At 42.8% G+C, this 25,913-nt stretch overlaps 1 protein-coding gene, 1 long non-coding RNA gene and 1 pseudogene across 2 annotated transcripts in view; 2 read left to right on the forward strand and 1 right to left on the reverse strand.

The window, feature by feature from the left end:
- Nucleotides 1-19,402, forward strand: part of LOC117803382 — a 92,221-nt gene extending 72,819 nt beyond the window's left edge. Inside the window, exons 2-3 of the long non-coding RNA XR_004627179.1 lie at nt 12,963-13,194; nt 19,114-19,402. This is a non-coding gene — a long non-coding RNA (uncharacterized LOC117803382). The remainder of the gene's footprint in view (nt 1-12,962; nt 13,195-19,113) is intronic.
- On the reverse strand, nt 815-1,054 carry LOC109491190 (annotated as a pseudogene).
- Nucleotides 19,403-23,471: 4,069 nt separating the features above from the next.
- SYT9 (synaptotagmin 9) overlaps nt 23,472-25,913 on the forward strand; it is a 219,467-nt gene continuing 217,025 nt past the window's right edge. Inside the window, exon 1 of the mRNA XM_034667621.1 lies at nt 23,472-23,725. Within this exon, the coding sequence (XP_034523512.1) occupies nt 23,581-23,725 (145 nt within the window). The 5' untranslated portion in view covers nt 23,472-23,580. The remainder of the gene's footprint in view (nt 23,726-25,913) is intronic.

Genomic DNA, 25,913 nt, shown 5'->3' on the forward strand with positions numbered 1-25,913 from the left:
TCCTTCAGGAAGAGAGTTAGCTTCGGGGAGGGCAGCCTATTGGAGCAAAAGGATAGCAAGTTAAGAGAATTGGTTGCTAGCTTTTTTTTGCAGTAAAGCAAGCTAATTCTTTTTTCTTTTTTCTCCCCCGCCTTTTTTTTTGCTGAGTATGAGAAAATGCAACCTATTTATTCTGAGTGAGATAATACGAGGAAAGGAGAGGCTGAAAACCAGAAATACAAATCTTGAGAGGCACAGGGACTGTAAGGTCACTGGGGGAAGGAATCTTGCCTGTTTTGTTCACCCTTTGCATGGACACTGAGGGCCTGACACTGACTGCCGTCAGTGGACCCTTGGTAAGTAAATATTGGTTAAATCGGTGTATGAATGAATGAATGTTTCTTACGTTTAGGAGTATCTCCTTATTCCTTCTCCTTCAAATTCCTTAATTATTATAAAAATATAATATTCGCAGTATCTTCAAAATTTCCAAAAAAGAAAGAGAATACGAGAAAACACATTCATAATCCACCCATAAAGGTGAAATTAGGTTTTGGGTATTTTCCTGTAGCATTTTTATGTCTGCATATGTATTTGTCTTTGTTTTTCTTTTGGGTGCCTACTCTTAATTTATTGCTCTTAAGACCACCTCCTTGCAATTTCCAGAGAGAAAATACAAAACAGGAAACAGACTTCGTTTCTAATACACAGTGTGCTGGAGTATTACAGATAACATTGTTACAGAAGAATGTCAGCTTACTCCAGGGCAGGCAGTATTCCTAAAGAATAAACATGGTTTCTCTTTTCCTCCCACTGGGACGTTCTCAGGTGGAAGTCACTGCGCCTGCTCCTTGACATATTTTCCACGTAGAAGAGAATGGAGCCTGGAAATCATGCTGACAATTGGAGTAGGTCATTCCCAATCCCAAGCCAGAACCAAAGACTATTGGCCACATTCTCCTCTGAAAGAAGCTGAGGGGGGAGAAAACAAGTCGTGATCCAAAAGCAGTACCTGCTTCACGACGGCATCTGCCCCTCGCGGGTCCCACTTCCTGCCGAGCTCTGAAGCCGGCATGTCCCCCACACGTGTCGCTCTTTGTATGTGAGTGTGCACAGACTTACGGCCGTGGTACATGAACAACTTGGCATTCTAGTTTTTTATTTGCCTTGTGAATGTTTTTGAATGTTACTGATTTCTTGAAGAATATGACTTATAATGGCTGCAATATTATTAGTCTTTCGACATTTAACAATTCTTTTCTATTGTTAAATAATTAAGCCCTTTAAATAACACCTCTCTCAAAAGCATGAACTCCAGGGGCACCTGGGTGGCTCAGTCGGTTAAGCGTCTGCCTTCGGCTCAGGTCATGATCTCAGGGTCCTGGGATCCAGCCCCATGTCAGGCTCCCTGCTCCATGGGGTGTCTGCTACTCCCTCTGTCTGCTGCCCCCCCTGCTTGTGTGTTCTCTCTCTCTCTCTCTCTCTCTCTGTCAAATAAATAAATAAAATCTTAAAAAAAAAAACCTTGGTAATCTTAAAAATAATAATAATAATAACATGAACGCCAAGTAATAAGGTTGCTTAAGTCAAAGGATGTTAATATATAACTACTTTGGTACACTTCTTCAAAATTATTGTCCGGGCGGGATTTTAATGCTAGTGTAACCCTCACTAACACTGAGCATTATAGCTTTTTAAAAGTTCTTTCAAATTTGGAATCAGGAAAATATTGTTTCATTGTTATTTTAACCAACATTTTTTTCATAAGTAAAAGACCAATTTTTTTGACATTTTTTGCTGCTTTCACCTCTTTGGTGAATTATCTGTCCATGTCTTTTATTCATTAGTATCTCTTGAGGTAGCAGTGTTTCTTCTTGAGTTGGCAGTAATTTTCTTTTATTTACTTATTTTTTAAATTTTTATTTACATTCCATTTAGTTAGCACACAGTGCAATATTAGCTCCAGGTATACAGTACAGCGATTCAGCATTTCCGTACATCATCTCGTGCTCATCACAAGTGCATTCCTTAATCCCCATCACCTGTTTCACCCACCCCCCACCCACCTCCCCTCTGGGAACCATCAGTTTGCTCTACAGTTAAGAGTCTGTCTCCTGCTTTGCCCCCTCCTTCCACCAACATGTTCATCTATTTTGTTTCTTACATTCCACATACGAGTGAAATCGTATAGTGTTTGTCTTTCTCTGACTGACTTACTTCCCTTAGCATAATACTCTAGCTCCATCCACGTTGTTGTAAATGGCAAGATTTCATTCTTTTTGATGGCTGAGGAATATCGATGGCTGAGGAATATGTGTATGTGTATATATATCCACCACATCTTCTTTATCCATTCATCATTTGATGGACATTTGGGCTCTTTCTATTTAGCTATTGTAGATAATGCTGCTATAAACATTGGAGGGCAAGTATCCCTTCTAATTAGTATTTTGGTATTCTTTGAGTAAATACCTAGTAGTGCAATGGCTGGATTGTAGGGTAGCTCTATTTTTAACTTTTTTTTTTTTTAAGATTTTATTTATTTATTTGACAGGGAGAGAGACAGCCAGTGGGAGAGGGAACACAGGCAGGGGGAGTGGGAGAGGAAGAAGCAGGCTCCCAGCGGAGGAACCTGATGTGGGGCTCGATCCCAGGACTCTGGGATCACACCCTGAGCCAAAGGCAGACGCTTAATGACTGAGCCACCCAGGTGCCCCGAGACTGTCTTTTTTCCATTGAATATTTTTTTCTGCTTTGTCGAAGGTTAGTTGACCATATAGTTGTTGGTCCATTTCTGGGTTTTCTATTCTGTCCTATTGATCTGCATGTCTACTTTAGTGCCAGTACCAGACTGTCTTGATCACTATAGCTTTGTAATGTAACTTGAAGTCTGGAATTGTGATGCAAACTGATGGAATCGGTTTGCTAGTATTTTATTGAGAATTTTTGCGTCCATGTTCATCAGGGATAGCGGCCTATAGTTCTCTTTTTCAGTGGAGTATTTATCTGGTTTTGGTATCAGGGTGATGCTGGCCTCAAAGAATGAATTTGGAACTTTTCCTTCCTTTTCTATTTTTTGGAATAGTTTGAGAAGAATAGGTATTAACTCTTCTTTAAATATTTGGTAGTATTCACCTGTGAAGCCGTCTAGCCCTGGACTTTTGTTTTTTGGGATATTTTTGATGAGTGATTCAATTTCTTTGCTGGTTATCAGTCTGTTCAAGTTTTCTACTTCTTCCTGTTTCAGTTTTGGTAGTTTATGTTTCTAGGAATTATTCCATTTCTTCCAAGGTGCTCAATTTGTTAGCATATAGTTTTTCATAATATTCTGTTATAATTTTTTTTGTATTTTTGTGGTGTTGGTTGTTATATCTCCTCTCTCATTTGTGATTTTATTTATTTGGGTTATTTTTCTTTTCTTTTTGATAGGTTTGGCTAGGATTTATCAATTTTATTAACTTTTTCAAAGAAGCAGCTCCTGGTTTTGTTGATCTGGTTTTTTTTTTTTTTTTTTAGTTTCTATATCATTTATTCCATATCCATTTTTAGTTTCTATATCATTTATTTCTGGTCTAGTCTTAATTATTTTCCTTCTGCTGGCTTTGAGCTTTGTTTGTTGTTCTTTTTCCAGCCCTTTTAGGGATAAGGTTAGGCTGTTTATTTGAGATTTTTCTTGCTTCTTATGGTGGGCCTGTATTGCTATGTAGTTCCCTCTTAGGACCACTTTTGCTGCATCCCAAAAGTTTTGGACCATTGTGTTGTCATTTTCATTTGTTTTCATGTATTTTTAAATTTCTTCTTTGATTTCCTCGTTGACCCATTCATTGTTTAGTAGCATGTTTTTTAACCTCCATGTATTTATGGTCTTTCCAAATTTTTCTTGAGGTTGACTTTGAGTTTTAGTGTTGTGGTCAGAAAAGATGCATGGTATGATCTCAACATTTTTGTACTTGTTGAGGCCAGTTTTGTGACCTAGTATGTGATCTGCTTTGGAGAATGGAATGTCCCATGTGCCTTTGAAAAGTGTGGGTATTCTGCTATTTTAAGATGGAATGTTCTGAACATATCTGTTAAATTCATTGGGTCTGAGTGTATCATTCAAAGCCATTGTTTCCTTGTTGATTTTCTGTTTAGATGATCTACGCATTGATGTAAATGGGATGTTAGAGTCCCCTGCTATTATTGTATTATTATCAGTGAGTTCCTGTATGTTTGTTATTAAGTTTTTCATATATTTGGGTGCTCCCATGTTGGTTGCATAAATATTTCCAATTGTTGGATCTGGTTGGATGGTCCCCTTTATTATGATATTTTGCCCTTCTTCATCTCTTGTTACAGTCTTTGGTTTAAAGTCTAGTTTGTCTGTTATAAATATTGCTGTTCCAGCTTTCTTTTGATGTCCATTTGCAGGTAAATGTTTCTCCACCCCTTCACTTTCAGTCTGCAGGTAGCTTTAGGTTTAAAATGAGTATGTAGGCAACATACAGGTGGGTCTTGTGTTGTTGTTGTTGTTTTTTAACCATTCTGACACCCTCTTTTGATTGGAGCACTTAGCCTATTTACATTCAGAGTAATTATTGGTAGATATATATTGAGTGCCATTTTATTACTTGTTTTGTCTTTTCCAAGATTTTCTCTGTTCCTTTCTTGTCTTTGTTGCTTTTGGTCTTTCCTTTCCACTTGATTGACAGTAATTTTAAAAAATATTTTAAGACTAAGACTTTGTCTATAAATAATTTTCCAAGTTGTCAAATTTCTTTTAACTTTATTTTATAGTAATTTATAAGAAACATGTTTTAGGTTCTTAAGTAATTAAGCCTACTGTTTTTCCACTTTGTGATTTCTTCTGTCTTTTATTCTTGGAAAACATTTCTCCATCCTAGAGTCTATAAAATACTCATTTATACTTTAGTTTAGTTTGGTTAACTTTTGTTTAGTTTTATTTTGTCTTAATTTTAAGCACAATACTGAGTCATTTCTAGATTCTAGCTTTGTCTTTTGCTAAATACCTAACCAATTGTTCCAGCATCATTTGCTGAATATTCCTCCCTTTGCATACTGATTTACGATGGGCATGTAACTATAGTTTAAATTCTACATAGAAGAGTGTTGGTTTCTAGAATCTTTATATTGCTCCACTGATCAAACTGTCAATTCTTGCCCTAGAGACACAGCATCTTGGTAACTGAAAGTTTATTGTAGGCTTTATTATCTCATAAGACAAATCTCTCTTCATTACTCTTTATATCTTGTATTATTTCATCTTTTTGAAACTTTTTACTATTACAAACTGTATACTTTAAAAATGAGCTATTTTATCTCTTTGTCAAGTAAAAATCAGAACTCTTTTAGAAGATTTTTATTAGAATCACATTAAACCTTTCAGTTATTTCAGAAGAATTAAATAACCACCTTTATAATATTTAGTATTCCCATTTGGGAACAAGGTAAATCTCTCCATTTATATCTCTGTTTTCTAATTTTCTTAATATAGATGACACATGGTTCGCTAAATTATTTTTCACTCCTTCCTTCCTTCCTTCCTTCCTTCCTCCCTCCCTCCTTCCCTCCCTTCCTTCCTTCCTTCCTTCCTTCCTTCCTTCCTTCCTTCCTTCCTCCCCCCCCCCAATGCAGGACTTGAAACACAACCCTGAGATCAAGACCTGAGCTGAGATCAATAGTCAGACACTTAACTGACTGAGCCACACAGATGCCCCTTCACAGATTTCTTATTAGTGTTTATTCGCAAATGTGCTTAATTATTTTTGGGGCGCCTGAGTGGCTCAGTCTTTAAGCATCTGCCTTTGGCTCAGGGTGTGATCCCAGAGTCCAGGGATTGAGCCCCGCGTCGGGCTCCCCGCTCAGTGGGAAGCCTGCTTCTTCCTCTCCCCCTCCCCCTGCTTGTGTTCCCTCTCTCCGCTGGCTGTCTCTCTCTCTGTCAAATAAATAAATAAATAAATAAATAAATAAATAAATAAATAAAAAAAATCTTTTTAAAAATGTGCTTAATTATTTTTGGTGGCATAAAATAAAGTAGTTTCGCCATCATAATTTAGACTAGATTATTGCTGGTGAAAAGAAGCACCTGTTAATATTTTATATGTATGTTTGCATCTGAACATCTTCCTAACTCCTAGTTTTTTTAAAAGATTTATTTGTTTATTTGTCAGAAAGAGAGAGAGAGAACACAAGCAGGGGGAGCGGCAGAGGGAGAGGGAGAAGTAGGCTCCCTGCTCAGCAGGGAGCCCGATGCAGGGCTCCATCCCAGGACCCTGGGATCATGACCCGAGCAGAAGGCAGACACTTAACTGACTGAGCCACCCAGGTGTCCCTAGTTTGAATAATTTTTGTTAAAATTTCTTGAGTCTTCCAGATCAACAAAGCAGTGATTTGTAAAATATCTTTTCCCTCACTTTAATAGCGATACTGTTTTTCCCTTTATTTTTTTATTTTTTTTTAAGATTTTATTTATTTATTTGACAGAGATAGAGACAGCCAGCGAGAGAGGGAACACAAGCAGGGGGAGTGGGAGAGGAAGAAGCAGGCTCATAGCGGAAGAGCCTGATGTGGGGCTCGATCCAATAACTCCGGGATCACGCCCTGAGCCGAAGGCAGACGCTCAACCGTTGTGCCACCCAGGCACCCCTGTTTTTCCCTTTAGCCCTGTCATTGTTTTGCAAATTTACAAAGTATTGTTAAATAGTATTGACATTAGGATTTTTTGTTGTTGCTGAATTTTAAAGGAAATATTTCTGTTGTTTCTGCATTCAAAATGTTGCGTCTAGATTTTTATATTCATTATAATGTTAAGGAAATTTTCTCCCTTGCTTATTTTCCAAGACTTTTCTCAGGAATATATACAAAATTTTATGGCATGATATTAGGGTATGTGTGGGAGTGATCATGCTGCTTTTCTCCTTTGACCTATTACTGACGGGCAATGTTAATACATTTGCTAGTTATAAATGAGCTTGTATCCTTTTTTTTTTTTTTAAAGATTTTCCTTGTTTATCTGAGAAAGAGAGAGAGAGAAAGCAAGTGCACACAAGCAGTGGGGAGGGCAGAGGGAGAAGCAGACTCCCCCCTGAGCAGGGAGCCCAATGCATGGCTGTATGTGGGGTTGGATCCCAGGACCCCGAGAACACAATCTGAGCTGAAGGCAGAGGCTTAACTGACTGAGCCACCCATGTGTCCCTAAATAAACTTGTATTCTAAGAATAAATTCTGCATACTATTTTGGGCATATTATTCTTTTAATATAGTACCAGATTATTTTCATTGGCTTATTCCAGATTTTTACACCTACCTCTAAAATGTCATTGTGGAAATTATAATCTGGCTACCCCCTTCCCCATACTCTAGATGCCTTTTGCCAGGCGTCTCTCTCTCTCTCTCTCTTTTTTTTTTTTTCCCAAATATTGGGACCATCTAGTCTATTATGTAATTAGAATGAAAGCTCTAGAAAAGCAGAGGTTTTTGTTTTATTTGTCGATGATGCATTTAAATCTTAGAAGTGTTCCTGACACACAAGTGGTGTTTAATGATATTTAAATTAATATTTCCTGAATAGATTAATGCATTCTCTCTTTTATTGATCTTTCTTCTTCTTCAATCATTTTATACTACAAATTACACATTCTTTGATTTTTTATTTTGAGTCTTTACCTGTTTAGCTGGAATAAGACATAGAAGTACCTATATTATGGCACAATTTTTTTTCCATACGAATATAAGCATGGTATACTTGCTGAACTTTTGACTACCTGAGGATTTCTTCCTGTTGCCATCAGGAATGGAAAAATAGCTGAAGTCAAAAATCCTTCTCGTACACTTTTTTCCCATCAAAATTGTAATATACCGTTCCATTATTTCCTGAAACTCAGCATTGCTGAAAGCTCTTATGAAGCTGGCCTTGGTTTCTTCATCTACAAACTTTTCTTTTTGTTTAATGCCAGGATGCTTTATTCTTGAATTTTAAATACAATGACAAAAATAATACATCGGAGTCTTTAAGAATATACGGACATATGTACTAGATAAAGTGAAAATCCCTCTCACTACTTGTCCTTCTCTTCCCCTCTCACAGAACTCCTCCAAAATAACCCCACTCCTCAGCTATAGCCACTCTGACGGTTGGTTGTGTTTTTAAGTTTGCTTCTGTATATTTATATGAATATAGAGTTTCTTCTTTTTTTTTAAAGATTTTATTTATTTATGTGACAGAGAGAGACAGCCAGCGAGAGAGGGAACACAAGCAGGGGGAGCGGGAGAGGAAGAAGCAGGCTCCCAGCGGAGGAGCCCGATGTGGGGCTCGATCCCGGAACGCTGGGATCACGCCCTGAGCCGAAGGCAGACGCTTAACAACTGCGCCACCCAGGCGCCCGGAGTTTCTTCTTTCTAAAATGAGATCATGTTCTTGTAACAAGGTGCCTGGAAGAGCAGAACTTTAAAAATATTTTAGTAATAGAAGCTGCCAAATTCTTCTTTGTGTAGACAGACACAGAGATTCCTATCGAAACAGGTTTTCTGGACCTACTGCTAGAATGCCCCTACTTGATTTTGTAAATATTGGAGGACTAAGCACTTGCCGCCCTAGGGAAAAGAGACAATAGGGACTTTGGTGTATTTGCCAAGGCTGCCTTTTCTGAGTGTCCCTAAATACGTAGACATATCTGGTCTTTGGAGTAGAAAGGGGACAATTTTACACAGGAGCCACGAAGCTGCCCCGAAAGACAGATAAATGCTTCAACCCCTTCTCGTTCAAAACTCTACGTTACTAAAATCTCAGAAATGGATTAGGGTGGTCCCAGGCTAGCACAAAGGTCCCAAAGTAAACAAATGATGAAGGAATTTTGAGTCTCTAGAAGATTACGGAGAAGTATGAGACGTACGACAGAGCTGGAGGGGGTGTAGCCCCAGCAACATGTTAGGAGGTTAAGTCAGTGCAGAGCGTTCCAGCCAGTGAGAAATTTTTAAGAATGGAGAATGGCTAATCTATTTCTAGGAACAGTGATGTCTGCTATCAAATTTGAGGGTATTTCCTTCACTGACTATAATTACCTTCTAATATCTCTAAACCTTCAGTAGAAATCTGTTCTCTAAAATAATCTAATGTTTGTGGTACTTTGTGGGTATGAAGGAAGAGGAAGAGAGTCTATGCAGACCCAGAAGCAAAGAAAATCTTTCAGAAGTAGGCTGTGAGGCGTCAGTGGGCTTCAGGATGGAACACAACATCAGAAGGTAGGGCCTCCCTGGGAATCCGAGGGACAGTACTACTGCCAGAGGCAGCTGCACATTGTACAGTATGATGACGGCTGCATGAACCATATTTTTTGGACAATAGGATAAGATTGAAAGATGGAGAATTTAGGAAGTACTGGATTGCAAATGCTTGAATTAAATAGTTCCTGGTTGGAATGACCCTGCTCTAAGGGGTGTGGTGGGTAGCCTCCAAGATGGACCCCAGTGATCCCCACCTCTCAGTATTTGTACCTTTGTGGAAATCCCTTCCCTTGATTATGGGTTAGATGTAGTGATTCACTTTTGGCAAATAAAATACAGCAAAGGTGATGGGACGTCTCTTCTAAGATTCGGTTACAAAAAGACAACAGACTTCATCTTAGGCATTCTCTCTTACTCACTCACTCTGAGGAAAGCCAGCTGCCATAATGTGAGCTGCCCAATGGAGAGGCCCACATGTTAAAGAATTGAAGGAGGTTTCTAGCCACTAGTTAACAAGAAACTTAGGCCCTCAGTTCAACAGCCTGGAAGGAAATGACGCATGCAAACAACCTCTTGTGTGAGCTTGGAAAGGGATTCTCCCCCATCAGATCATCAGATGATGATGGCCATGACCTGCAGCTTGACTACAACCTCATAAGAAACCTTGAGCCAGCTAAGTTGCACCTGGATTCCTGACCTACAGAGACTGTTAGAAAATGAACATTTCTTGCTTTAAGTTCCTAAGTTTTAGGGTAATTTGTTATGCAATAACAGATAATTCAGTGAGAGAAATAATCAAGTGTACGTCAGATAGTTGATAAATTTGGGAGAGGACTCTGATTTGGAATTCTGAATGGAATTAAATGTCTGCTAGAGTCAGAGTGTAGGAAATACAATGAAGTGTTCGAGGATGCGTCATTGTATAAAGCAGCATGCCACAGGCTATTATACCGAAGCTTCCGTGTCCGTGATTCTGCTCGATTTTTGAGACATGTATGTGAATCTGTCTTAGTACAGACAACTCAAAGTCTCAGGGGCAGCCCAGCAAGACAGCCCTGACTTGTCTTCGCTTCTGTCCCAGGGACATACCCTGAAAATACAGAAAGCTACGTAGGAATACTGTTCAGAAATCCAGTAGATCCCAAGTAACGCCAATTGCCAGAGTGTAGAGAGGGCCTTGAGTGAGGAGAATCCAAGAGGTCCAGGGAATTCACCTACCAACGGCTACAGAAGAACCACTCTCCTTGGACCTCTGCCCACTCCCGCCACACACCACAGTGTCCTCTTTAGTCCCTCTCTTTCTAGATGCTTTTAGGGAATTCAGTTCCCAGGATTCAGCAGAGCCAAGGGCATCATATAGACAGACAGGGGAGCACTGTATCCAGAGATATCAGGTTGATGGTACACAAGAGTAGAGGCAGAGAAAGCCTCCTCACTCTCATCAGTATTTTTTTTTTTTATTTTAGCCATGGCTTGTTACGACACATTCCCAGCGTTTCCCATCCTTATATTTGCCTGGTTGTCAGCCTAAAAATCAACCAATTTCTAAATACATAGTTGCCAAAATTCTGTTCTATTTTAAATTGTGCTTTTATTTAATATTAACATTGCAAGTGCACGTCTGGAAGCTGGCTGTAACAGGGGCCCGGTCAGTCAGATAGTGTGGGGTTGCAGTTAATAAAACAGTCTCCAGACAGACTGGTTGGATTCGAGCTCCGGCTTTCCTACTTACTGGCTGTGTCACCTTGGGGAAGTGACTGAATCTGTCCAGGCTTCAGGTTCCTTACTTATAAGATGGAGATCAGAATAGCACCAATCTGATAGAATTATTTTGAGGATTCAGTGAGTCAATGCTTGGAAAGTGCTTAGAAAAGCAATAGCTGCACAAATGGGTCTGCTCTCTGTTGGCCATTAGTTTTGTAGTAGACCAGCGAATGATGGGGGTGGGGAGGGGTGTTGGGGGACAAGAAGAGAAACTTTAAGCTTGCCCAGTACAGAGTTCCTTTTGCCTCCGGAGTCATCCTGACCCAGAAACAGTGTAAGTGGTGTGACAGAAGGCTGTTTTGTGTTCCCTGAAAATCCCAGATTAATATTAACACTCATGGGTTAGTCTCTGGAGGCTCGGACTTGGACCTGTTTACATGTTAGCCCTGTTGGGCCTTAACTCATGCATATTCACTCAGACAAGAATGGTTTAAACTGGGTGGAAAAGTCAGCCTTCTGGGCCTTTGTTTCTTGTTTTATGGTTCTTTCTTTTGAAAACTAGATGATTTATGCTCTTGCCCCTCTGGGAGCAGAGCAGGTCATAAACTGAAAACAAATGTCTGCAGAAAAAAGGACTTTCCAGACAACAGTTCTTCTAACAGACAGAACATTATCTATTCAGTAGAGAAAGCCAAGCTTGCTTGCTTGCTTGCTTACTATTTTTTAATACTCTAAAAAACCCCCAAACCACACCCCTGAGAGTGGCCGCTTTTCCATGGTCATCTTAGATAAAGCTTCACAGTGCAGCAACTCCTACCCCCAAGGAATAGGGAATGGAGGCCCAAAGACTGACAAGGGCATGAGCCCCCCACCTCCACGGAGCTGCTTCTTTGGGCTAAACTCAGCTGACTTGGAGGAAGGCTTCTGGTTTGAGGTGGGGCAAGGGAATTCTGCAGGGGCATAGAGAACTCCCTTCCTCTCACTGCACTAATCAGCACACACAACGCACTCTCCGAGTCTCTTGCACACATCTTGCATGCACGTGCTACTAAATTTCACATTTACTCTAAAGTTTTGTGTATATGTGTATGCATGTATACACACGTGCACACACACACACTCTTTCTCTCTAGTCCGCTGTGAACACTCACATCTTCAAGACACATTCGCAAATACAGGCACATGCGTGGTGGTCACTGTCCAAGGTGTTGTGTCGGAGAAGATCATGGAGGGTGAGGAGATTACATCAGTTCAGAGAAGGGAGCTTTTTGACACATGACTATCAAAGTAAAACTGATTCAAGCCCTTTGTCAGGACTCGTGAGGGTCAGGTGCTAGGCCAGCAGTAGCTCCCTGCCGGCATTTATTTTTTTGTCTTTAAATTCAGTAGTTTGGGGATGCCTGGGTCGTTCATTTGGTTAAGCATCTGCCTTCGGCTTAGGTCATGATCCCAGGGTCCTGGGATCCAGCCCCACATCAGGCTCCCTGCTCAGTGAGGAGCCTGCTTCTCCCTCTGCCTGCTGCTCCCCTTGCTTGTGCTCTCTCTCTCTGACAAATAAATACATTAAATCTTTTAAAAAAATAAATTCAGTTGTTTGAAATCTGTCAAACCAGGGTAAGAAATTCTACCTGGTTCTGAGATCTTAGAACAGGAAAGAAAGATGAATTTCAGTCCTCAGCCAATTAGCATGCATTTAATGGGTGCCTACTGTGGGCCAAGCAGTGCCCCGGGCACTGGGACAGAGGGATGACTGAGACATGATTCCTACCCCATCATAGTCCAGCAATGGTGATGAAACCAACACACATGAAACATGAAACAGATAATCCAAGGTCAAGCTTATACTGTCAGTGCCTAAAAGGACCTGGTCTTGTCAAACATGTTCGTTTTGGCAATGGGATACTGATATCCAGAACGTCATTTACTTTGGGCCACACAACCAGATAATAGACAAATGCTTCTTGATAGAATTATTTTCTCCGTCCTTCTGCATTGTTTTGTAATTCTCTCTCTATATATATATCAACAACTTTAGTGTGGTTCTGTGTTTTAACTAGGTACCACTGTTCCTTCTCCGGAATTGGGAGGTCCCACAATGTAGGAGCTGATCTTATACTTTTTCAAAGCTCACGGTGACTGACACAGTCATAATTATCCAGAAGGTGCTCAATTCATCAGCCTAAAGTGATCTGACAGAGTCCAGAAGTTCTGCTGTTGGCTCAAGCCTCCATTGGTTACACAAGAAAGCAGCACGCGTAATAAAGAACTAAATCTTGATACAGAGTCAAGGTAAGATACTTCAAACTTGGCATAAAAATTACAGACATGTTTCCAAGACCTTCTGTTTTCTTATCTGTTTTGACCTCAGGTCTTGTGTAATTCTATGGACAAAGATAATGCATTTTTATTTCAGCCAGCAGGAAAAGGTCAGGATCTTCAGGGTGCTTTTGACTCTTCATAGTCACAGACAGAATTGTTGAAAGGCTTTGATATGTTTCTCCTAGGGGTTTTTTGAAATGATACCAGGTCACCCAATCATCAAACATTTATTTCAGCAAGAATTTTTTAAATCGTCACTCCAAACACTGGGCAAGTTGTTGGCTACAGATTTGCCTGGCTGAATTATTGAACACATACTTTATGCCTGGAAAAGAAAGTAACAGCACAGCTGTTGTATTATTTTCCCAGGGCTTCTGCAACCAATTGCCATAACCTTGGTGACTTAAAACAACAGAAATTTATTCTCTCACGATTTTGGAAGCAGGAAGTCCAAAATCAAAGTGTTGGCAGGGCCACGCTCCCCCTGGAGGCTCTAGGGAGAATCTTCCCTTGCCCTTTCCTAGCTTCTGGTGGCTCCTGGCAATTCCTTGACATTCCCTGGCCAGTTGCTGCCTTGCTCCCATCTCTGTCTCTGTCATCTTCTCTGTGTCCTCTCCTCTTCTTAGAAGGAGTCCACCCCCCCCACCCAAATACAGGGTGATTTCATCTCTAGATCCTTAATTGATTACATCTGCAAAGACCGTGTATCCAAATAAGGTCACACTCTTGAGGTTCTACTGGGGCATGAGTTTGGGGGGTGCCAAAGACTGACAGTGAAAGAGATGGCCATGGAGGGAAGCCTCATTTTGTTTCCAAGAACCAGTTCCTCCCATCTTGCTTCTGGTTCTCCACAGTCTTTCTCCCTGTCCTGCATAGACCCAGATCCAGACTGCTCACCTGGACTTAGGATTTCATGATCTGTGTGACTCTTTGACATATGACACTGATTCTTATGTGTTCCAAGCCGTTGACCCATGCCGTCATGAGTACCCTGGACCATCTGGATTTGCGTGCTGCCTGTCATCATTTACCTTTTTTCATTTAACAGATATGCACTGGATATTTTGTAAGAGTCAGGCCCTGTCTCGGATGCTGGATTCTCAGGGATGACAGACAAGTCCTACCTCATGAGTAATGAGGGATGGAAATAGGGAAAAAACAAGCAAAGAGATACTTGGCACCTAGAACAGTTTCTGGTGCATAATAGGTGTTCAGGAAGCATTTGTGATTTGGTAGAATTAGCAAGATAGTTTTTGATAGTGATACGTGATAAGAAGGAAATAGATTAGTGTGAAATAAGGCATTTAAATAGGATCAACACGGAAGGCCTCTCTAAGAAGATGATGTTTAAGCTAAAATGTTAAGAAAAGGGAGGAGGCAGCTGAGGACATAAGTCTAAGAGAGAGGAAAGAGTAAGTGAAACATCACTGAACTAAGAACCAACTGATTGTATGTGGGGACAGACGGAGAACAATGTGACTGACACAGACCGAGCAAGGGGGAGACTACCTGTCGGACAGGTAGCGGCAATTCTGCTCAGTTCTGCTAGACACTGTAGATCAAAAGAAGTTTGGATTTTTAATTTCCACTGCAATTGGAGGCCGTTTGAGGTTTAAGTAATGAATCGATGTGATTTAACTCATGAATTAAAATGAATTAAAAGATCACTATAACCCCTCTGAGGAGGAAGGATTGTAGGAGGCAAGACTGGAAGAAGGGAGGAGAATGTTTTAGCACATAAACAGGTTATAGGTGTAAAAGATACTGATTCCTTCAGTCTGTAGCGTAACCAGGAGAGGATGGGCCCGGCCAAAGCCGCACGGTTGGTCTGTCTACAGACAGACTCATCCATTAACCTGACCTTACTGAATAAATAGCATCATTTTCCATGTCTGCCACAATGTGAAAAAGATTGGGAAGCACTGCACTTATGAACATTTTTCATGTTTTCTGATCATCGAGCTCCTTTTACACACTCTTACTGTGTTTGGAGAATTTCCTGCTGCGGTAACCAACCTCCAAGATGGCCTCCAGTGATCCCACATCCTGTGATTCACACCTTTGTATGGTCCCCCACACTCAGTGCCAGGGTTTAGTTTGTGTAACTAATAGAATATGACAGAAGTGACTGTGTATCACTTCAAAAATGAGGTTATGAAAGGCTGTGCCTTATACCGTGGGCTCTGTCTCTCTCCTAGATGACTCACTTTGGAGTTCCCAGCTGCCATGTTTTGAGAATACCCAGGTATTAGGCCTATCCAGCCCTAATTCCTCTCCCCCTCCCCGACTCTATCCCTGGAGGCCTGTGTTCAAAGGCAACATCTTTTGCATTTTAACTTGCATCAGTGTTTGAAGTTTCATACAACAGATTCACTTCACTTTAAGTGAGTTTCACCCCCAATTGAGCCTAAAAACTACTGGAAATCAAAGGAAAATAGGAACGTAATTGGGGGAGAGAAAAACACTTAAAAAAGCTTGTCTACTTTTTCTTTCTTGAATAATATATGCAAGATATTTTTCTCCAAAATGGCACAGTAAAAGGCTAACATAAAAAAAAAACCAAAAACCAACTCACAAAACAAGCTTTGACTATATCTTTTAATATCCTAAGCATTTTAAAACAAAAAATGAACAAGATTCCCTCTTGCTATTTTATTGAGTCAGTATCCTTAAAGTAGTTCACAAATAACATTATGTTGCTTAAAATAGAACTTTTTCAAATAGGACACCCAATATATAATGACCCCCTTTTTTAGATCTACAAGAAAATTAAGGCATTTGCCTTTATTTTAATCAATGAGAGTTAAAGTTATAGTTTAAAAGGTACGCCTCTTGTTCTAAGTAAACCCTCAAAGTCAGGCAGCTGTCTACGGTTCATTAAAGGTCAGATTTTGCGCAAAACCTTCATTATCTGAACTTGATGACTTTCCCTTTCCTTCAATACATTGCACTCTCACAGAAGAGGTCTGATCTCAAAAGACCCTTCGAGAAACGTGAAATAAGCCCTCACCCTGGCTCACTGTTGTGCCCTGACGAGCCTGAAGAATTCTAACCTTCTTCGGAAACACATACTCTTCCATAGGGAATAACATGGTTCAAAAGGGGAAAAAATAGCTTATTTGCTACATTCATATGTATCTAGGGAAGGTGCTTGGTTTGCTCCAGAGTCTCTTTCTTCCTCTACTGGCCAAGCTCTGAAAAGAGTTCCTTTTTTTCTAGCAAGAAAGCAGAGAATATTTCACACCACACACAAACACACACACAGAGCACATATTTAGAGACCTATATGAAAATGAGAGAAACGAGGTGATAGAGAAACGGTCAAGCAGTGCCCATGTACGAGGAGCGAAAAAGTATTTGTGTGGTAGAGGACAGTAATTATTTTGTAGTTATTGAACAGCAGGAAAACTTAGGTCTGGTTAGTGGAAACTCTTAAATATTTTTTTTTTTATTTATTTGAGTGAGAGAGTTGGGGAGGGGCAGAGGGAGGGAGAGAGAGAATCTCAAGCCGACTCCAGGCTGAGCATGGAGCCCGACGTGGGGCTCGATCTCACCGACCCTGAGACCATGACCTGAGCCGAATGGTTAGTGGAAACTCTTTATGCAGAGTCTGAACTTTGATAAGTTATAGATAGAAAAGGTGAGGTCTCTGTGGTTGAAAAAGGTGATTTTAATGCCGACACGAAAGGCGGAAGTGCAGAAGAAAAGTACCAAGAGAACGCACACCAGGAGAAACCCAGTGGAGCGCATCCAGACTACAGCGGGATCGCAGATTTCTTAGTCAGGTGGGAGTGGGTTTGCAGAATAATAGGAGATCAGAGTGTTTTGCTTGTAGTTTATCCTATGGCCACCTGGGCTTTAATCAGTTCTTTAGTAAGCTACGTGTAATTCATTTCACAGAGTGGATTTGGTTTGCCTGCAGTCGTCCAGGGGGATATAAGAATCTCCAAGTATATATAAAACTTGAACACTCCTGCCAGGCAGTTCTGGTAAGAAATTCGTGGGGAGCCATATTGTATGATAGTTAGAGTTTGGTCTTTGGAGTCTCCCCAACATGGGTTTGAATCTTCATTTCATCCTTTGCTAACCACGTGACCTTAGGCAAGTGACTTAGCCCTCAGAGTTCTAGTGTTACCATCTCCAAAGTCAGGATGATAGCAACTATTTCAAATGGTTGTGATTCCATTAAGCCAAGCCTGTGAAGCAGAGCATAGAGTATATGGCGTGGAGCAATTATTCAATAAATGTCAGCAATAAATGAACACTTAAGCCAGTCTGGAAAGACGCCACAGGACATAAATGTCCATTGGTCAGATCCTGCCCATCCTCACTTGCAGAAAACAAAATCAAGGTGTAGATCTGATCGCATCTGCCAGAGTTGGTGAAGGCACAATACCAGTTCTGCTCTTTTGGCTTTGGGTTCATTCAGCTTCAGGACATGGGCTCTGTTCGTTCACCTGGACCCAGCGTACCCACCTGCAGAAGAGGACAGTGTTCAAGGCAGGACTCAGGAGTCACACAGCCCGTCATGACCATTGACTGGCTTTGTGACCGTGGGCCGGCTGCTTAGATTCTGTGCTTATGTCTCCTCAGTTGGAAAGCAGGGGTAGTTAATAACAAGACCCTGCTCCTATGGTCATTATAGAGATTATATGCGAATTCTTAGAATATTTTTTAGAGTGTCTGGCACATAGCACAAACTCAAAAAACTAGAGTAAAAAATAATATAATAATTATAATAAAGATTTGAAATAGACCTCTGGGATTCCAAATTCTACTTTGCTTCCTGACAAAAGCCTTGCAGGATAGATTTATGGAAACAAAATGAGAGAGAAGAGAATGAGAAGCAGGTAGGTTAGAGGAGGGAAAGGAAGACGGGAAATTTGCCATAGGGATAACTCAAAGTATAAGCAGTACTGAGGATGAAGTTTTAAATAACAAATAAAACATAACAAGAAGAAAGTGTGAGTATGGAAATTTAAAACTCAACCCAGAAGTTCTCTTCAAAACCCCTTGCATTTAGTGAGCACTCAGTAGGCATATGATTAATTGATCGGTTGATTAAATGTGATTAAATACTGAACTTTTCAGCAGACAACCTGAACCTTGGTACTTTGGATAGAGTGAGGGCTGAGAAAAGTATACAATCTTACAGTCTTCTGAATAAGGCTAGAGAGACAATGAAATGGATTCTCTCTCTCCCTCCCTCCCCCTTCCTTCTCTCACTTCCTCTCTTTGTATAACTAGAGATTTTTGTCCAAGCTATTTATTGCTAACCAAAGATCAAGAAAGGGATTGTTGAAACTCTTCCTTATGTGCTTAATGCTTACATTCTTGCCCATAAATACGCACATTGACCCCTTTTCTCAATAAGCAGGCACTGGAGTGCAGGTCAACCTATTTTTAACACCGAAGATGAAAGGAAGTTTGATGTGGAAGACAAGGAAAGGTATTGGCTATTTGGAGTCTTTTCTTCTGACACCTCTTTCGCTAGCTGGATATTTCACGACCACTGTGACACAGTCTAGCCAGTTTCGGACTTCGTCATCCTCTTCTCTCTTTCCAGCATCCAGAAGTGCCTCCAGCAGTTTCCCAGACCTGTCCAGGGTGAGGGACGTCAGCCACTTTGAAAGGCAGCTCCAGGGACGCCAAAAGTATTACAAAAAAATTACTTGGTGGCAGAAGGTACTTAGGTGTAGGTTTTTGTCAGTCAGCAGAAAGCCGACCTCTGCTCCCTCCCCTGTCCTCATTCAGAAAAGACAAATGTAGAACCAGCAGAGGAGTGCCAGGCCCTCTGACCCGGAACATTGCCTTCTGTTCCTTTTCATAGACTCCTTTTATGGTGTATCTTTTAAATACTAAAGCTAATAAATCTCTACTTTCTTTAAGTCATAGAAATTGGAGTTATGACTTCGTAACCGGCAATCATAAAACTGGGAGGGAACCACACAGCCCAGGAAGGAAGAGTACAGATTTTGAACGTCCCAGAACAACCTGCTATTTGGTGTAATGATAACGGACGCATGCAAAGTCGGGCCACCCACTCCAAAATCTGCTTTAATTTCATCTCTCAGGAAAAATTCACTCCAAGCAGGACTCACGGATTTAAAAGGAGATTGATGCCCAAGATGAGAGAGTGCTTGTCACGGAACATGAGCTCAGTTCTCGTCTCCTGGTCCAGGTGAATATAGTGCAGGCTCTAAAGCAAGTGTGGGGATGAATTCCTATCAGGGTTAATTAAGCCGGAGGTCTGGGAGACTTTCTCAGGAGTGGTAATCACTGGGAAACAGCAAGGGCTCACTAAAAACAAGTGCCAGTTGGATCTTATTTTCTTTTGTTGGAGGCAACGATCTGATAAGGAACAGAATCCAACAAAATGCCAGTGAGTAGGAAGTTCTGCCACTAGGAATTCCCAGGAACAGAATCTGGGTCCTGGATGCAGGAGTAAGGATATGGTCTAAGAGCAGCATGAAAGACTTACAGGATTAAAAAAAAAAATTATTCCCCCCAGCTTCACTGAGGAATAATTGACAAATAAAGTTGTGTATATTTAAAATGTGCACCTTGACGATTTGGTGTACATATACATTGTGAAACGATTACCAAGATCGAGTTAAGTAACACATCCATCACCTTTTAAATTTTTACCTCTTTTAAAAACATCTTTTTTGTGGTCAGAGCATTTAAGATCCACTTGCATCAGATTTCAAGTACACGATACCATAACATTAACTATAACCGCCATCCTGTACGTTAGAGCCTTATAACTGAGTTTGTATCCTTTGATGTACGTCTCCCCATTTCTCCAACCCCAACCCATCTTTCTACCCTGTTTCTGTGAGATCAGTATATTTTCTTTGTTAGTTTGGTTTTGGTTTTTTTAGATTCCACAGGCAAAGGACACCATGTAGTATTTGTCTTTCTCAGTCTGGCTTATTTCACTTAGCAGAATTCCTTCCAGGTTTATCCATATTGTTAGAAACAGCAGGATTTCTTTCTTCTTTAAAGCTGAATGATAGTCCTCTGTGTGTGTGTGTGTGTGTGTGTATCACATTTTCTTTATCCATTTGTCCATCGGTGGACATTTAGGTTGTTTCCACGGCTTGGCTATTGTGAATAATGCTGCAACGACCATGGGGTTGCAGGTGTCTTTTCAAGATATGCATTTCCTTTGCATATCTACCCAGAAGTGGAATTGCTGGATGCTGGGTCATATGGTTGTTCAACTTTAATTTTTTAAAAACATTGTATTATTTATTTATTTTTAAAGATTTATTTATTTATCGATTTATTTATTTTAGAGAAAGAGAGAGCATGAGCAGGAAGGGCAGGGGGAGAGAGAAGCTCAAGCAGACTCCATGTTGAGGGCAGAACCGGAGGCAGGGCTCAGTCTCACAATCCCGGGATCAGACCTGAGCCGAAATCAAGAGTCATATGCTGAACCAACTGCACCACCCAGGCGCCCCAAGATTTATTTATTAATTTTAGAAAGAAAGAGAGAGGGGGAGAGAGAGAGAGTGGGGACAGGGGCAGAGGGAGAGAGTATTCAAGCCGACTCCCCTCTGAGTGCGGATCTCCTGACCCATGAGATCACAACCTGAGCTGAAAGTAAGAGCTGAACACTTAACCGACTGAGTCACCTGGGTGCCCCTTCAATGTTAATTTTTTTGAGGAATCTCCATTTTGGTTTCCATAGTGGCTGCACCAAAGTATATTCCCCCCAGTGGTGCACAAGGGTTCCCTTCTCTCCACATCCTTGCCAGCCACCGTTCTGACACCAGAATATCACTTTCACATATTCTTTTGGTTAAGGTAAGTCACAGGCCCTGTCCAATTCAAGGGACAACGGAAATAGACTCCTTTTCTTGACTGAAGGAGTGGTAAAATCACATTGAAAAAGGACATGCGGAATGAGGGGGATCATTGTGGCTGTCTCTGGAACTAATCTATTAGTTTGTCCTTGGGAAGATTATTTAGCCGCCTGATTTTACACTCTTCACCTGTAAAAAGGAAATAGTAACACCAGCTACCTAGGAGTGTTGTCCCAATAAATTAAGAAAGTGCGTTTAGCATTGAGCACATTGTAGCAGACACACAACAGCAACAACAAAAAACACGTATTGACGGAGCCCGTGTTACACGGCAGCACTATTCCAAGTACTTTACGTAATCTTTATAGCAATTCACTAACGCAAGTATTAGCATTATCTGAAGAGAAACCCTAGGCACAAAAATTTTAAATTAATTTCCACAAGGTTGGTTCCAGAGTAACTCTTCCATCTAGATAACGGCTGCCTTACTGCCGGCTACATCCAAGGGCATTCCTCAGTTTTTGTCTCTGTAGGTTCTGTTGACAGTTGACACAGGATATCACTCCTCCATCAAACGTTCTTCCTCCTTTGGCCCCCATGGCTCCCCTCTGTCCCATATTTTCTCCGTCACTGCTCCTTTTCAATCTCCTCCTTACGGAACCACATTTTAAATGACAAAGCTCTCTCCTATTTCGCCAGCTCTCCTTGCCTGGAGGAATCCATCCAATATGGCAGTTCAATTTCTGCCTTTCTGTGGATGATCTCCAATCTCCCCTCTCTCCTACACTCTAGGCTTCCAATTCTAAGCGTTTCTTCATTACTCACCACCCATGACCCAGGTCAGTTTGTGAAACTTCTGCGTCTTTCATTCTATCTCATTCCATTGGGCGCAATCTTGTCAATCAATCCTTGAAATGTTTTTCAAATTTAGATGTTCTTGGCAATCAGCTAAGTGCCTTTGGCCTGATCTAGGCCCACATCATATCTTACCTGGCTTTTCAAAGTAATTTCTTAACTGGACTTGTGCTTTCAGTTCCGCTCTGAGGTAGTCACATCAGTGGTCTATTTCTGCTTGAACACACGCCCTCCGCCCCACCATTACTGTACTAGCCCTCGCATGCCACTCCCTCACATCGTCTTTTCCCTCCTTTCAAGGACTAGCTTCTGCTCTACCTCCTTCAGAGGCTCCCTTTCAGCTGGCTTCATCTCCTTCCTCGTTTTCCTAGGACAGAGAGTCGACTTCTCTTTTCACTGTCTGGAGTTATCTTTGTAACTCTGCATTTTCTCTGCTGTTCTAATATAAGATCCTTGAGGCCCCGGCACCATTCGCAGCAGGATTTCAAAGCTTGTCTGTTGGGTGAACGCTCTGTGGCATCCTGAAATACCTTACTGCACAGTAGGATTTGCTGTGAGGTGTCCCTAGCAACAGCACAGCCTATGGCTGAGTGCCAGCTATGGAGAGTCAGCTGTAATTGTTTAGGGTAGGGCCTGGACACTAGTTTTACTTAAAACTAATAATAATAATAATTATTATTACTATGATAATTATACCTTACCCTGCCTCCCCGAGTATGAACTTGGGTGGGTGATGCCTTTCTGAGTCTCAGGTTTTTCATTGGTAAAATAAGGATAACAGTTATATAGACCTTGCTGGGCCATCAAGGGAATTAAATGAGATTATATATCTAAAAGGCTGTGGCGTAGTGCCAGGCACCCCTCCCCTGCTCTCAAGCCCCCGCGAGTTCAGTCCTTCAAAGTTATTTCTGGGCCTATTGCCTGAGATGCTGAAGAGGTGGGTGCAATGAGAGGTGCCCAGAGTTCCCTTCCAAAAAGCTTAGATTCTGTGATACTCTAACTTGGTGGATATGGGAGACACGCTGGCAATCCCTGGATTTCTAATCAGCTGCTTAGAAAACCAGCCAGGATCTATGTCCCGACATCTTTCTCAGAAGCCATATATTTGACCTTAGTTTTAACGTGCAAGCCTCCACCGTCTCCAAAACACCACGGTGGTCAAAAGGTCCTGTACGTGGGAAATCCCTCCTTTGTTGGCAGATCTTGGCCCCGAAACCGCATTAGGGGATCTAGCATCCTTAGGCCCATGGTTTTTGCCCAGACGGCGCTTTTTCAAGTTCGAAGCCAGGACTCGGCTCTCCAGATCGGGCGGGTGTGGTCCGAATTGCACCTTTCGCGCCACGCACCCCCTGCTTTGAATGCACGCGGCGAGGGACGGTGGGAGAGGGTGTTGGTTTGCGTGCGGACGGAAGGGTGGGCTGGCGAGAATGACCGGAGCGCGCCTCGCTCCCACTCTCCAAGCCTGGGCGCAGCCGCTCTGAGCGCCCGGTCCGGAGCCAAGTCCCGCGCTCCTCCAGGAGCCGGCGAGCGCCCCCTCGTCCGCAGCCAGCGCGGGAGAAAAAAAAAAAAAAAAAAGGCGGCTCCCTGACGGCGAGCGCGGACGGCCCGGAGGCGGCGGCTGTGAGCTGGCAGGCGGAGGGTTGTCTCCCGCGCCCGCCTGCCCGGCGCGGTCCGAGGATGCGGGGGGGCGATGCCCGGGGCCAGGGACGCGCTCTGTCACCAGGCGCTGCAGCTGCTGGCCGAGCTCTGTGCCCGTGGGGCCCTGGAGCACGACAGCTGCCAGGATTTCATCTACCACCTGCGGGACCGCGCCAGACCCCGGCTCCGCGACCCAGGTGAGTGCCGCCGCCGCCGCCGGGCGCGACCGGAGGGCCCTGGGCTGGGAGTTGGGGCCGCACCGGGGCCTGAGGCAGAAGAGCGACGCCGACTGGGGCGAGGAGGGGGTGGCCGCCGAGCTAGAGGAGGGGATCAGGTAGCGGCGCGCCGTGGCCTGATGCTGGACCCGGGCGGGGACCCCGGCGGAGACTGCTGCGCCGAGGCCGGGTCCGGGGGGCTGGGGCAGGGTTGGAGGGACCACGCCCGCCACCTGCGCTCGGGTCTCCAGGGCTCCGGGGGGGCGGCTCCCGAGCTCCGGGCTCCACTTGCCGGGCTCTGCGCTCCGGGCGAGGGGAGGCCGCGGCCGCTTCACCAGCGGTGGGAAGGGGGACGAGGCCGGAGGAAACTCTGGGAAGTTGGGAGTTGGGGACGGGCCCGGCTGCGGCTGAATCCCGCTGGGCGCTCCTCACCTTCGCTTCGGAGCGCCCATTTCCCTTCCTTGGTCTGGGGTGGGAAGGGCGGGGCGGAATCTGGCGCTGGGCCGGCAGCGCGGAGCTCCGGGTCCTGGGCAGCCGGGCCTGAACCGGTTCCCGGCGGGTCGTTTGGCGTGGAGGCGGCCTGGGCCTGGGAGCCCGACTCTATGAGCTGCCGCCGCCGGGCACACCCGGCTCGGTGGGCTCGCTGGTCACGGCTGGGGCACCTGCAGTTATCCCTAGTGAAAGTTGTACAGCTCCTAACTTTGGAAAGTTCGTTTATTTTGGCATTTGACCAATTAAGGTTGGAAGAAGGAGTTTTAGTGAAGGAGTTTTAGTGGAGTCATTTGCTTTCCCTAAGGGCCCTGGGTCTCCCACATCCCATCCACTTCTGGTTACTGGAAGACACATTGCTTCCATATGTTTACTTGAGAGTCTTCTTACCTGGAGAAATCATTTTCTCGAATATTCTCTGAACCTAAATATAAAAAAAAGTATTGTGTTAAAGATGGGGTGAGAAAATGGCCTTTGCCCCTGATGTTCCTGTGTATAAATATTGGAAATGAGCGATTGCTGTGTAAATTATCCAGTACAAATTTGCCTATTTTAAGCCAATCCATTATATATTATATATATGTTATATAGAAGTCTACTTACACAAAGGATAAGTTAGGGAATTATTTGACTTATAAAGAGATATACATGGAGCCTGACTTAAATAGCATTTCCTTGATAGCACATTAATGGGTCTGTGGGGTGAAGAGAAATCATCTGCTGAAAGTTTATATCACATTTTCCCTATTTGAAATCTATTTCTCTGTTGAAAGAGATTATTATTCCCCGTTGCCTGTGGTTACATTAATTAAGTTTATCGGATGATCCCTAATGTGTTACTTCAAAGTGCAGAATTAAGTAAAAAAATACTGTTGATCCCAAATGATCTCCCTGGAGGTTCGATGGCCAGCCTTTGTGTGGCTCATTGCGGGCGGTGATGTGCTGCAGAGACCACAGACAGGAATCAGAGTTCCTTGTTTCATGACCTGGGAGTCCCGGATGATGTCCTAAGTGGGCGAAGTTTTCTCCTGAAGCTGCAGAAACAAAATTATTTAATATGCTTCACCCAAAGCAAGGGCTAGGTTTGAAACATCCCACTTCCTTGTCGGTGTCCGCTCCATAAGTTTCCATTGTTACCCCACGTAAGTAAATAGTTGCCTTTGGGTTTATAAGAGAAGATGGATGAGGCCTCTTGCTGAGCCTCCTGTTTAACACAACACATCTTTTTGACTGATTTTATGCCTCTGCTTAAAACATGGGCTGGATTCCATGTTCTTGGGCTTTCTTCAACCCTTGCACCTGGCCGCCCTTGAGGAAGAGTTACAGAGAAAAAACTTAGAAGAAACATTTCTTATTCCTTGGCTGAGAAACAGCCACGGTTAAGAGTATGCCTTTTGCTGTTCTTTGAGTTCCTGAAAGCACCATCACGGCTGAGGCCCTGAAAGCACGAGGGCACCGTGGTTTTTAGGTAACCCGTGCCCCTCTGGATCTTTGGGTTGGGTTGAGGCAGGAGGGGGGCACAGTGAGCGCCGGGAGAGAGGGGCTGAGGCTGAAGCGCTCAGCCAAAGTGCATCCTCTCTCTCAGGGCCCTTCAGCTCAGGCCAGAATGTCCCCTCACTTCCCTCCTTCCTCTCCTTGGCCGCAGTAATTCCTACATTAGATGCATTTATCTCCATCCCTC

Source organism: Ailuropoda melanoleuca, chromosome 8 (assembly GCF_002007445.2).
Source record: "Ailuropoda melanoleuca isolate Jingjing chromosome 8, ASM200744v2, whole genome shotgun sequence".
In the NCBI taxonomy this organism is placed as follows: domain Eukaryota; kingdom Metazoa; phylum Chordata; class Mammalia; order Carnivora; family Ursidae; genus Ailuropoda; species Ailuropoda melanoleuca.